This window comes from Crinia signifera, chromosome 11 (genome assembly GCF_055691185.1).
Source record: "Crinia signifera chromosome 11, ASM5569118v1, whole genome shotgun sequence".
NCBI lineage: Eukaryota > Metazoa > Chordata > Amphibia > Anura > Myobatrachidae > Crinia > Crinia signifera.
In genome coordinates this window covers 112450043-112464155 of record NC_139227.1, presented here as the reverse complement: position 1 = coordinate 112464155, position 14113 = coordinate 112450043, and the positions used below count along the sequence as shown (strand labels likewise).

The 14113-nt window shown below is 47.3% G+C and overlaps 1 protein-coding gene across 5 annotated transcripts in view; it reads left to right on the top strand.

The window, feature by feature from the left end:
• The window catches only part of DCDC1 (doublecortin domain containing 1), a 341410-nt gene that overhangs the window by 38751 nt on the left and 288546 nt on the right, over window positions 1–14113 (top strand). For 4 of the 5 annotated variants that reach the window (XR_014465436.1, XM_083164255.1, XM_083164254.1 and 1 more), the window contains exons 6-7: window positions 4863–5068; window positions 12215–12308. The exons of the other annotated variant lie outside the window; for it this stretch is intronic. Coding sequence is in view for 3 of the 4 variants with exons in the window: in XM_083164255.1 (XP_083020381.1) it covers window positions 4863–5068; window positions 12215–12308 (300 nt within the window). In the remaining variant the exon portion in view is untranslated. The remainder of the gene's footprint in view (window positions 1–4862; window positions 5069–12214; window positions 12309–14113) is intronic. 5 annotated transcript variants of the gene reach the window in all.

Here is a 14113-nt window from a genome sequence, read left to right as displayed (position 1 = left end):
AACAATACAGTAGGGGATTAGCATAGGATCCGACAGCTCTGGCTCACTGAATCCTATTGAAGGGCTAGATGAGGATGGCTCTATCTGTAGGTGTTGGGTACAAAAGATACGTCTGAAAAGAAGCATAATGGTGCTTGCATGCAACTCTTCATAGCCCATAGTTCCTTGTACTATTTGGCCCGCTCATATCGGGCCGAATTCGGGCCCTTCCCCAATGTTTGGGGCTTCGATGAGTTTGACACTCCAGAGGCGATGGGCGGGGGAGGACACAGGGCTGAAGTAGAGGAATGCCAAGCGTTTTATGGGAGCCGCCATGAAAACGCTGGGTGTCCCCCTGGGAACGCAGGCAGGTGGTTGATGTCACATGACAACAGCGCCCGCCCCCTTTACGCCCATCTCTGTGTGAAATAAAATTACGTTTTCACTGACTTTTATTTCCAAAGGGGAAAAGAATCATTTGATTGGTCTGAATCAGGCCCACTATTTCTCAGTTACAGCCCTATAGGTGCAAGTGAAGTTGTGACTGTGGGGTAGATGTATGAAGCAGTGATAAGGGAGAAGTGATAAAGTGCCTAGTACTTTATCACCAGCCAATCAGCTCCTGACTGTTAAGTTACAGGATTGGTTTAAAAAGGGACATTTAAGAGCTGATTGGCCCGTGATAAAATACCAGGCACTGTATCACTTCTCCTCCCTTTAACCGCTTCATACATCTAACCCTGTAGACAATGTATTGCCTGTGTTTGCGCACTCTCAGTTCAGAAACATGCAACGTGTGTAACTACACAAGACAACAAGCCTATGTTCATCTATGTTGCTATCGAACATATTACCTAACATACTTGATGTAATAATATGTGTTTTGTTGCGTTTGGATCAAATCAATGAGTCTTTGGAATTTCGTCCCGCAATCCATGGCGCAATTCTGGTTTCTTCTGTCGCTGATAACAGTCTGGAACTTACCTGAAATAATTCTGGTTCTAGGTAATGTCACACACATGCATATTAATGGTTTGCTGCAGGAATACATCGCATACTTTGCATTGCAGCGATTCTGAACTTGATAAACATCCTTCCTGATATTCGCAATCGTTTCAAGACAAAGTTCACATGGGGGTGACAGGGGCTTGACTGACACCCAGACAGGGTGTTGGTCATTTTAATAAAATTGAATGATGATGCACAGAGTGCTTTAGATTTTATGTCAGGATAATATTATTGGTTATACATTTTAATGACAGGAACTGTCGTAATTAGTTAGAGATAGCCATTTCGCCCGCGGCCGTCCATGAAGACACTAAGGAACAAGTAAAAACAAAAAGCTTGCATACTTAGCGCAGAAAGGAGGAACAGCACCGAGGAATGTGACCAGGGCACAATGTATTTACCAAACACTGCAGCGATTGTCATTCTGACAGGTGACATAATACAACATGACATTAGCTTTTATTGCCATCAGCACAACTGCAGGTTGATATAAGAGCAGGTTCTCTTCTATTTCTGTACTTTGGAAGCAATCACGGTGATAATAGGAATGTTTGTGGTTCCCTTAGCTGGAGCCACTATTTAAATGTGTTTGTGTATGTACTGTATGTGTGTGTGTGTGTGTGTATGTATGTATGTGTATATGTGTGTGTGTATATATATATATATATATATATATATATATATATATATATATATATATATATTGCCATTCCGGTTGTATAATCCCTGAGGCTGGAGACACAGGGCCTTATTCTGGTTGCCTCGTAACCAGAATACGTTTGCACGGGGACCGATGGTGGCGCTGTGCACATGGGCATTTCTGCATACGTGCATAGGCAGGGTGCATGCAGACTCTTCGCCGGATGCACGCACCTAGGACAGCAGGTGGGGGGGCAGAGAGGAATGGGTTGGCCCAATTAGCATATGGGAACGCCCATGAAATGCTGGGCATTCCCGTATGCTAATGAGACCATGATGTGGGTGCTGGGGGTGTGCAGCCGACATCACCAGATGTGAAAGTCACTGTTATATGCTTACACGCACCACATCTTTCGATGGTTGGCAACCATTGAAGATGTGAGCGCTCCCCCTTGACCTGGAAATGGATTTAACTGTGTATGGGTGGCGCCAGTCAACCGTTTGGAATTTGCAGTCTTGCAAATCAACCAGAATAACCCCAACAGTGCTGAAAGACTTGAGGATTTTACTGTATTGGTTTGAAATCCAAATAGTTTACTCTGACGACATCTGTAACCAATTGTATATTGCCAAAGACCATTCATGCCACCTTAGGTCAACCCCATATTGGTAAAGCTCTGTTAGCGACCTTCTGATTCCCTCATTGGGTCATTTTTTTATTTCCTTTGATGGAACCCTTTTACACGGGACTACTATGAAGCTTTATATAAATATATCCTTAACTCTGTGTGGTCACGTATCGTGTTGCACCCCAAATCTAGGAATGGTGATTGCCGTGGATTAGTGCTTTATATTCCTTTGGAGTCTGGTGTGGGCTGCTTATGGGAAGGCCAACTTTATACGGGGTGGATTGGACAGCCAGCGGGACAAATCAGGGGAGAGGATTTGAATCCTAACTTACAACTGATATTTATGGGCCTGTTATCTGCTAATGTCTACTCTAGACTAAAGATTTGATACCAGCCACAATATCTTTGTTTTAGTGGAACCTAAAAACTAGCCCCACACATTGGAGTGCTCCCTACTATACCACTATCAATTGTCAGTTGATCATTGTTTCTATGGCCCATGGCGGAACAATTTTACAACAAATTGGCACTGTTTGCGATCTGAACCAGACCCACTGTTCCAAGCTGGGTCAGACCCAGGACTTTACCCCTTTTCCTGTGTCTTTTGGCTGGCACTTTATGATGATGTCATCTCCAAGTGCCAGGAAGACCAGCTGGAGGTATCTCTGCAATGAAGGGGCGTAGCCTAAAAGGACCAAATCCATGCCCCTTCATGGCCGTTTTCCATTTCACACACATATTTAAACAGAAGGCCTTGCTATCGCCATATCAGGGCAGACAGCATGTCCGGTGTCCCACAACCTCCCCTAGCTGGACACTGTGGTTTTGATAATGGGCGTGTACCAGTCCTCTTTCTGGCACAGGGCATTATGGGATGTATTCACTGCACAATAAGCACAACTACAGTTGGCTGGAACAGGTCTAGAATGCTCCAATGACTGTGAGTCACTGAGCTTCTTCAGTGCAACCCATTTTGCTGGTAATGTTTGACTCTGGAGTGTGCATGCCAGTATGCTTCAAGCTGTTAGCAATGGGTATTGCTGACCTGGCAACCACACTTATTGTAATGGATATCCCATACTTTTGTCCATGTACTCTGTCTGTATGTCTGCTGGAGAATCAAGTGTGTTTTAAATATTACTAGTTTGGGCTTTCACATATCGTCAGAACAAGTCTTGACCTGAAGGAAGATACTGACCAAGGTTGGACTGGCCACCTGACACTTATTTAAAATACCAGGGGGCCAATGAGCCAGCCTGTCCTAGCCTGTCCTAGCAGTAGGGATGGCCATCAACCATGGATGTTTAGAAAACCTTGATGGTTTATGGCTGATCTCAAATTGTTTTGACATCGATGGGGGAAAACCATATGGTTTCCCCCATCGATGTCAAGCTTAAATGAACAGTTTCATTTTGCTTTTTCCTGGGACACAGAACATAGCTCTGCCCAGGACACTCGTGAAGCCCCACCTCCGTATTCTGATTGGCCCACATGCCAATCAGTAAAAGACAATGGATGACCATTGATATGTAAAAACATCAATGGTCATCCACTGCATAGTTATGCACCACCGATGGCCAGTTGCACTTTTGCCATCGATGGCAAACATTGATGGCAAAGGCAACAATGGCCATCGTTACCTAGCAGCTCTGTCTCCATGGCCCCTCCCCTGAGTTCTGATGACCCTCCCCTATGACATGTGACCACACCTCCATATAGCATGGCCACACCCCTTTCCCACATGCACATAAGCATGGCAGGGGCGAACTACAGACCTAGTCCGTCCCTGATACTAAAAATGTATTTTTTACAGTTTGATAAAGTTAAGAATATAAAATGACCCCAAGTCACACACCTGTTGCATCCACTAATTTTCCTCATAAATGGCAAATTAATAATTTGTTACTTTTTTTTTTTTGTAAGGAACAATTGCTTAAACCATGTTGGTAGACTTTCTCCATTCTCGCGTTCACCGTACAATAATTTGATTTTCTGCTGTATTTACTGTTGACATTGCTTTATATTATACCATGTACAACCCTGGAAAAATTGCTGTTGCATTGTTTGTTTCCAATTATCTCTTGCTATACATGATTATTTCAAATGAAAGATTAAGTTCTAGCATATTGTTGTTTTACTTATTTTTGCACAGAGCAGAACACCTACTTGCTAATCATCTGTCTCCTAGACGTGAGCATGTAGTATTAAACCACTCAGCAGAAATGTTGGGAAAATCAGCATAAAAGAAAGGTTATCCTTTCAATTGGAAAACGAAGTTGACTCTTTTTTTTTCTTATTATTATTTTCCATCTTTGTGTTGATGAGAAGCTTGGTGATTTTTTGATCACTGGTAAAGGCATGCTAAGGTGAATTTTAATTATGACTAAATTGTTGTATCACTGTTTCATACCCTGAACATCTGTTCCCTTCAGAAATGATGATTTATGCAGGCTATCAGCGGAGACAGCCTGGTACAGCTTATGTCATGCTTAGTGGGAAGCTACCGGTCCACGTTCTGAGAATCCCTTTCAATAGGATTTAAAGCAAATAGACTATTTTTAAAAAAAAAATTATTTACCCATGCACACTGTTATTTTTATTATGCAGACAAAGCGTGTTTATCCAGTAAACTGACCTGGACTGTGAAAGGCCTGAGTCTTCCTAATGATTGGAAGAATGGAAATACTAAGCCTGCTGTATTTAAACGGGTCCAAAAACATCCTACGCATTCTACGGGGAGAATTCTGGTGTTTGTAAATGGTAACGGGCAGGATGGTCATGTGATCACTGCAACGTTGGATCAGATGGAAGAGGTAAGTACAATCATATGTTTTAGATGAGGGGTGGCCAAACTGGTCCTTCAGATCTACCACATTTTCCAAATCACCTAGCTGGTGCACAGCTGTAGTCATTACTAACTGTCACATTCCCCAGATCACCTAACTGGTGCACAGCTGTAGTCATTACTTACTGTCACATTCCCCAGATCACCTAGCTGGTTCACAGCTGTAGTCATTACTTACTGTCACATTCCCCAGATCACCTAGCTGGTGCACAGCTGTAGTCATCACTAACTGTCACATTCCCCAGATCACCTAACTGGTGCACAGCTGTAGTCATTACTTACTGTCACATTCCCTAGATCACCTAGCTGGTGCACAGCTGTAGTCATCACTAACTGTCACATTCCCCAGATCGCCTAGCTGGTGCATAGCTGTAGTCATCACTAACTGTGAAATTCCCCAGATCACCTGGCTGGTGCACAGCTGTAGTCATCACTAACTGTCACATTCCCCAGATCACCTAGCTGGTGCACAGCTGTAGTCATTACTTACTGTCACATTGCCCAGATCACCTAGCTGGTACACAGCTGTAGTCATTACTTACTGTCACATTCCCCAGATTACCTATCTGGTGCACAGCTGTAGTCATCACTAACTGTCACATTCCCCAGATCACCTAACTGGTGCACAGCTGTAGTCATTACTTACTGTCACATTGCCCAGATCACCTAGCTGGTACACAGCTGTAGTCATTACTAACTGTCACATCCCCAGATCACCTAGCTGGTGCACAGCTGTAGTCATCACTAACTGTCAAATTCCCCAGATCACCTAGCTGGTGCACAGCTGTAGTCATTACTAACTGTGACATTCCCCAGATCACCTAGCTGGTGCACAGCTGTAGTCATTACTAACTGTCACATTCCCCAGATCACCTAGCTGGTGCACAGCTGTAGTCATTACTAACTGTGACATTCCCCAGATCACCTAGCTGGGGTACAGCTGTAGTCATTACTAACTGTCACATTCCCCAGATCACCTAGCTGGTGCACAGCTGTAGTCATTACTAACTGTGACATTCCCCAGATCACCTAGCTGGTGCACAGCTGTAGTCATTACTACCTGTCACATTCCCCAGATCACCTAGCTGGTGCACAGCTGTAGTCATCACTAACTGTCACATTCCCCAGATCACCTAGCTGGTGCACAGCTGTAGTCATTACTAACTGTCACATTCCCCAGATCACCTAGCTGGTACACAGCTGTAGTCATTACTTACTGTCACATTTCCCAGATCACCTAGCTGGTGCACAGCTGTAGTCATCACTAACTGTCACATTCCCCAGATCGCCTAGCTGGTGCACAGCTGTAGTCATCACTAACTGTCACATTCCCCAGATCGTCTAGCTGGTGCACAGCTGTAGTCATCACTAACTGTCAAATTCCCCAGATCACCTGGCTGGTGCACAGCTGTAGTCACTAACTGTCACATTCCCCAGATCACCTAGCTGGTGCACAGCTGTAGTCATTACTTCCTGTCACATTGCCCAGATCACCTAGCTGGTGCACAGCTGTAGTCATTACTTACTGTCACATTCCCTAGATCACCTAGCTGGTGCACAGCTGTAGTCATTACTTACTGTCACATCCCCAGATCACCTAGCTGGTGCACAGCTGTAGTCATCACTAACTGTCAAATTCCCCAGATCACCTAGCTGGTGCACAGCTGTAGTCATTACTAACTGTGACATTCCCCAGATCACCTAGCTGGTGCACAGCTGTAGTCATTACTAACTGTCACATTCCCCAGATCACCTAGCTGGTGCACAGCTGTAGTCATTACTAACTGTGACATTCCCCAGATCACCTAGCTGGGGTACAGCTGTAGTCATTACTAACTGTCACATTCCCCAGATCACCTAGCTGGTGCACAGCTGTAGTCATTACTAACTGTGACATTCCCCAGATCACCTAGCTGGTGCACAGCTGTAGTCATTACTACCTGTCACATTCCCCAGATCACCTAGCTGGTGCACAGCTGTAGTCATCACTAACTGTCACATTCCCCAGATCACCTAGCTGGTGCACAGCTGTAGTCATTACTAACTGTCACATTCCCCAGATCACCTAGCTGGTACACAGCTGTAGTCATTACTTACTGTCACATTTCCCAGATCACCTAGCTGGTGCACAGCTGTAGTCATCACTAACTGTCACATTCCCCAGATCGCCTAGCTGGTGCACAGCTGTAGTCATCACTAACTGTCACATTCCCCAGATCGTCTAGCTGGTGCACAGCTGTAGTCATCACTAACTGTCAAATTCCCCAGATCACCTGGCTGGTGCACAGCTGTAGTCACTAACTGTCACATTCCCCAGATCACCTAGCTGGTGCACAGCTGTAGTCATTACTTCCTGTCACATTGCCCAGATCACCTAGCTGGTGCACAGCTGTAGTCATTACTTACTGTCACATTCCCTAGATCACCTAGCTGGTGCACAGCTGTAGTCATCACTAACTGTCACATTCCCCAGATCACCTATCTGGTGCACAGCTGTAGTCATCACTAACTGTCACGTTCCCCAGATCACCTAACTGGTGCACAGCTGTAGTCATTACTTACTGTCACATTGCCCAGATCACCTAGCTGGTACACAGCTGTAGTCATTACTAACTGTCACATTCCCCAGATCACCTAGCTGGTACACAGCTGTAGTCATTACTAACTGTCACATTCCCCAGATCACCTATCTTTGGCCACCCCTTTTATAGGGCTATAATACTGATATTGTGCATTATGTATATGTGTACATTACCCAGGGGGCTGATAGCAGAGGCGTAACTATAGCACCGCAGCCCCCGCGGCCGCGGGGGGGCGCTGTGCATGTGTGGGCGCAGGGGGGCTGTGGTGCTATAGTTAGCCCCCTCCCGTCCGCCCATCTGCCGCCCGCCAACCGCCGTCCGCAGCCTTACCTGACTTCACTGGTCCTGTCCCGGCTCCCTTGCTGGCTTCATTCTTCTGCTAGTGAGACAGACCACAATAAAATATCCGCCCCATATAGCAGACAGTTCTCTGAAACTGTCTGCTGTATGGGGGCGGACATTTTGTGTTGGTCCGTCTCACTAGCAGAAGAATGAAGCCAGCAAGGGAGCCGGGACGGGACCAGCAAGACGGGTAAGGCTGCGGGCGGGGGGTGCGGCGGGGGGCGCCCCCCCATTAACGGCGGGGGGGCGCTCAATTCATAGTTACGCCACTGGCTGATAGGGAGAAGGTGCCGAGTCTGAGGGTAGACCTGCCTGGTTCAGCTTCTCAGAAAGCACTGGCCCTTCTAGTATTGGGTCCCCCAGCTCAGACTGCAGCCTTTTAGCAGCAATGCACATTATTACAAATTGCAGTAATAGAAAAATTCCTCCTTTTTTTGTTTGCTTCCATATTCCATATCATCATCAACACATTTTTGATCATACTTTATTAAAGCCATGTATTTAAGCATACCTCCTAATGTAAAACAAAGACATGACACAAAGTATGGAAAGAAGGTTATCATTGATGTATAGGTCAGTGCAACAAGCATTGGAGGCAACATTCTGCCCCAGTGCCTGATACCAGTAGTGTCTTAACCTCGTCTTCATTCTGCACCGGTGGTGTTCCACATGGAAGGGTGACGTTGCTGATCAGAGTGGTATCAGCCAAGCTCTTACCGTGAAGGACAGTGCACCCAACTATTGGACCATGATGGCCATTGATCTGACATGCCAGGATTTCCTCAAGAGCAGCAACAACGCCACAATGCAACCTAAACTCCTGCAAACATTTCCAACACATCAAGTGGGAACAATAATGTGTTATGCTACAAACGGGACCCCGTGCAATTCAATTAGATCTGATGGACCATGCGTGCTCCCACGCTAAATTTACTACAGTATCTAAAAGTGAAAACAGTAGATGTTACCGTTAGAAACCAATCAAATACTTTGATTTCTCTTGCATCTTAGAAAATGGAGGCCTGACCATTTTTAGAAGCTTTAGTAAATTTACTCCATAGAATCCAGGTGATGACTATGAGGCAAGAGCAGCGGCGTAACTGCTAAATTTGCACCGCCCACCCCCCTGCCCCGCTGATTTCGGCAGCCCCCAACCCAAATAAAGTCAAAGCCCCCAAGTAAAGTTAAACCCCCCCCAGCCCTGCATTACCCCACCGCATGCCGTTTGCCGCTGCCGCGTTCTTGGCATGGACCCGCAGATCTGGTCTGTGGTCCGGCGCTCCTCGAACTCCTCCTAATGAAAACTGACTCACACAAAATGGCTGCCCCTAATAGCAGACTATTTTTTTAAATTGTCTGCTTTATGGGGGTGGACATTTTGTGACAGTCAGTTTTCCCCGCCACAGATGTGGCAGCAGCATAGGCATAACAATAGCCCTGCAGACCCCCGGCGCCCACACTTACACAGCGCCTCCCCGCCACGGCGATGTCTGCGGGGCTATTGTTATGCCACTGGGCCAGTAAATTTTGCTCCCCCCCAGCCACAATCCTTTCAGCCGTGTGTCTCCCCCCCCCACACACACACCTGGAGGGTGCTAAATACCTGCATGCCCCATCCATTGCCGGCTCCTGCCGGTCACCGCTCTCTGCTCTCCCCGCACGGCTTGAGGATGCTGCCGGGCCTCCCTGTGGCCTCTCTGTGCATCGCCTGGGGGATCTGTGCTTTGTCTGGGGGCAGCACCATCCTGTCCCCATAGCCTGGCATCTGGCTGTGCCTGGAACATCATCTTGCTACTAGAATTGCTGCTGCAGGGCCACACAGACCGTCCTGTGAAAGCTCCAGGCACGCAGCATGTGCAGCTGTCCGGGGAATCCCAAGGATGCGCCAGGCCATGCTGTACTTCTTTGTGCTGGCAGACCCGCTACAGTACACAGACTCGGGGGGTAATTCAGACATGACTGCAGGGCCACACAAACCGTCCTGTGAAAGCTCCAGGCACTCAGCATGTGCAGTTGTCCGGGGAATCCCAAGGATGCGCCAGGCAGTGCTGTACTTCTCTGTGCTGGCAGACCCGCCACAGTACACAGGCTCGGGGGGTAATTCAGACCTGACTGCAGGGCCGCACAGACAGTCCTGTGAAAGCTCCAGGCACGCAGCATGTGCAGCTGTCTGGGGAATCCCAAGGATGCGCCAGGCCGTGCTGTATTTCTCTGTGCTGGCAGACCCGCCACAGTACACAGGCTCGGGGGGTAATTCAGATCTGACTGCAGGGCTGCAAATTCACACAGCGGCCGATTATCGATACACTGGTCATGCCCATGTGCCGCCATGCTGTGGTGAATGCCTGCCACTAGCCGGTAGCAAGGTGATTGACAGGAAGTAGGCGATGTGGGTGGTAACCGTCAGTTTAGTTGGGAGCGTTAAGGAAAATGCAGGCGTGTCAGAATAAATGATAGGAGTGTCAGGAAAGACGCCGGCGTGTCAAAATAAATGATGGGAGTGTCAGGGAAGATGCCGGCTTGTCAGAATAGACGATGGGAGTTTCAGGGAAGACGCCGGCTTGTCAGAATAAATTATGTGAGTGTCAGGGAAGACGCCGGTGTGTCAGAATAGACGATGGGAGTGTCAGGGAAGACGCCGGCGTGTCAGAATAAACGATGGGAGTGTCAGGGAAGACGCCGGCGTGTCAGAATAGACGATGGGAGTGTCAGGGAAGACGCCGGCTTGTCAGAATAGACGATGGGAGTGTCAGGGAAGACGCCGGCTTGTCAGAATAAACTATGAGAGTGTCAGGGAAGACGCCGGCTTGTCAGAATAAATTATGGTAGTGTCAGGGAAGATGCCGGCGTGTCAGAATAGACGATGGGAGTGTCAGGGAAGACGCCGGCATGTCAGAATAAACGATGGGAGTGTCAGGGAAGACGCCAGGAGTGTCATAATAAACGATGGGAGTGTCAGGGAAGACGCCGGCTTGTCAGAATAAATTATGGGAGTGTCAGGGAAGACGCCGGTGTGTCAGAATAAATTATGGGAGTGTCAGGGAAGACGCCGGCATGTCAGAATAGACGATGGGAGTGTCAGGGAAGACGCCGGTGTGTCAGAATAGACTATGGGAGTGTCAGGGAAGACGCCGGCTTGTCAGAATAATTTATGGGAGTGTCAGGGAAGACGCCGGGGTGTCAGAATAGACGATGGAAGTGTCAGGGAAGACGCAGGCCTGCACAAGCCTGTTAGGGGACTTTATCGCAGCCGCCAAGTAAGTACCTGGCTGCACTGAGCCTGCGATGAGTGTTGACCAATGAAACAAATCATTCAGTGGTGAGCGTCTTACAAATGAATTTAGACATTCGCACAGCTGTGAAATCGCTGTCGCGATGCGACCCTCCCCTCCATTGCCGCCGCTGTACTCATCCCCACCGATGTCGCCGCCAATCTCGGTCACAGGGTCCCTGTCCCAGTCCACGCCATGGGGTCAATGCATGCGCAGTAGCTTCTTCGGTACTGCACATGTGCAGCCTATGGGCTGCTTTTGCAGCATGCGCAGAACCTGGTTTTTCTGGACTGCCGATCAGCATCCCATGTAGAGGCGTCCCGGAGGGAGGGAACACCTCCCAATGAGACTGCCTTGGGTGACTGGCAGGTCGGACTTCCAATAGGAAGTCACTGCCAGTCACAGTTAAGCCAGTGCAGTATCACAGACTGCATCTGGCTCCACTAAGGCAGGGAACAGTGGCAGATTTTACCTGGGGGGGGGGCCATAGGTAAAAACTGCCACTGGGTCTACACCATAATTTTGATGGGCTGTATGTGTGGAATGTGATGATGGAATTTAAATATCCATATATTGTCGCTACTCTTAAATATGTCTTTTGTGCAGACTGCGGGCATTATAATGCATATGTGACAATTCCCTTTGTTCACGAGTCCCACTCACATCCCACTACTCACCTCCCACTCAGCCGGTCCTCAGCCTTTTGCCATTGGAATCCTACAGTCATTATTCATACCTTTGTGTCTGTCTGGCCGTCTCCTTCCTTTCCGCACATTACAAAAAACGACTAAAAACTTTGTGCCCAAAATAAATGACCTGGCTTTTTCTTTTGAGAATTTGCGGTGAAATCAGTGACCCCCTCACCCTCTTTGTGTTACTAGACAACTCATAAAACTGATATTTTGTCATTTTCTCCAGTTTCTAGATCTCTGTACTTCCAAGACGAACCTGGGTTCTTCCGCAAAGTGGGTGTTTAACATTAATGGCGAGAAAGTGAAAGATCTAAGAGACAGTAAGAAATACTTATACATTTGTTTGTAGTATATAGTAATAATACATGTAAGGCCATGCTTTCCAACTTTCCAACATCGAATCTAGTGATTATAAAATAGAAAATATAATAAACATATTAGGACACATGGTCATAAATACGTATCAGCTTCACTGCTTCTGTCATACAACAATATCCTACATTATGGGGGTTATTCAATCTTGGCTGCTATTTCCGTCAGGGGGAATACTAATTGCAGTACAGCATGCGTGTGCCCAGACAATCTTGTTATTTCTCTTTTTAAAATAGCAATAGGGTGTTCTTTCTCAAGGAGATTAGAAAACAAGGCAGTCTTCATTTACTGCATTCATAACCTGTGTTCCTGTAATAGGAAAATAGAGCTGCTAGAATGACTATTATATTACATATTATGAATTATGTATCTCTGTGCCACCTCTCTGTGGAGGGATATTAATAAAATCATGAGCTATATGCACGGACGTGTAATGGTTAGCATTACTGCCTCACAGCACTGAGGTCATGGGTTCTATTCCCACCAGTGGCGGATTCAGGGGGGGGGGGGGCACCCGGGCACGTGCCCCCCCCCCTGTCATTCAATTTGTAGATGAGGACCAGAGCTTTCCAACGAGCCCAGCCCCGTGTCTCTAGCCCCCCGGGAACCGGAGATATTGCCTGGCAAAGCTGTAAAAATTTTTCCCCATAGGATAATATGGGACCCGTCAATTCCGACCCCCACCCAGTTCCGACGGCTACCAGTTCCCCCCCTGGCATAACAGGAGCTTGTGATTGATGTCATTCAATTCCAAATCGCTGGGCCTTCAATATGATACCAGGGTGGTCCATATCAGTCAATCGGTTCCAGAGATATAGGGGGAAATTTACCAATATGAAAAACCTAGTTTTTCGTATTGGTATTTTCCCTACGACTGCATACGACTGTTTAAGTCGTATGCAAAGTCGTGTTCCGGAGGATCAGTTACAAAGCAGTCATATACGACTGCTTTGTAACCCTCCGATGGTGTAATGATTCGTATTAGCGGCCGTATATACGGCTGCTAATACGAATTATTTCTAGCAGTCTGCACGGATCAGTCAGATCCGTGCAGGCTGCAAGGTGTAAAAAAAATAGAAAAAAAAAATAAATTAAAAAAAAAAACGGCGTGGGGTCCCCCCCACAGCCGAAACCAGCACCAGGCTGACAGAGCCTGGAGCCGGTAATTAAAAATCAGGGAACCCGACAAATAGGGGTTCCCCGATTTTTAACAACCAGCCCCAGGCTCCTGCTCTGGGGCTGGTTCCCAAAATACGGGGGACAAAATGACTAGGGGTCCCCCGTATTTTAAGAACCAGCCCCAGGCAAAACCAGCCAGCGGGTAATGCCACAGCCGGGGGGAGACTTTTTATGCAAGTCCCCCCGGCCAAAGCATTAACCCTACCGACCAGTCAGCCTGGCCAGGGGCCCTGGGGGAGTGGGGACCCCCCCAATAAAGGGGTCCCCCCCCTCCAGGACTTACCTGACCAGGCTGAAGCCTGGTGCTGTCCTCGATGCCCCTGGGCGGTGGGCATCGAGCTGATGGTTTTGTGTAAAAAATAGAATAAAAACCATTGTTTTTTACTGTGGCACTACAAGTGCCAGCAAGCCTCCCCAGCAAGCTGGGACTTGGATAACCACAAGTCCCAGCCTGCTGGGCATTAAAGGGCCCGCTGGGTCTTGTAGTGCCACCGTAAAAAAAATAGTTAAATAAAACACACTGACACCCGTTTTAAATAAAAGTTTAATACACACATTACATACATACTGATAC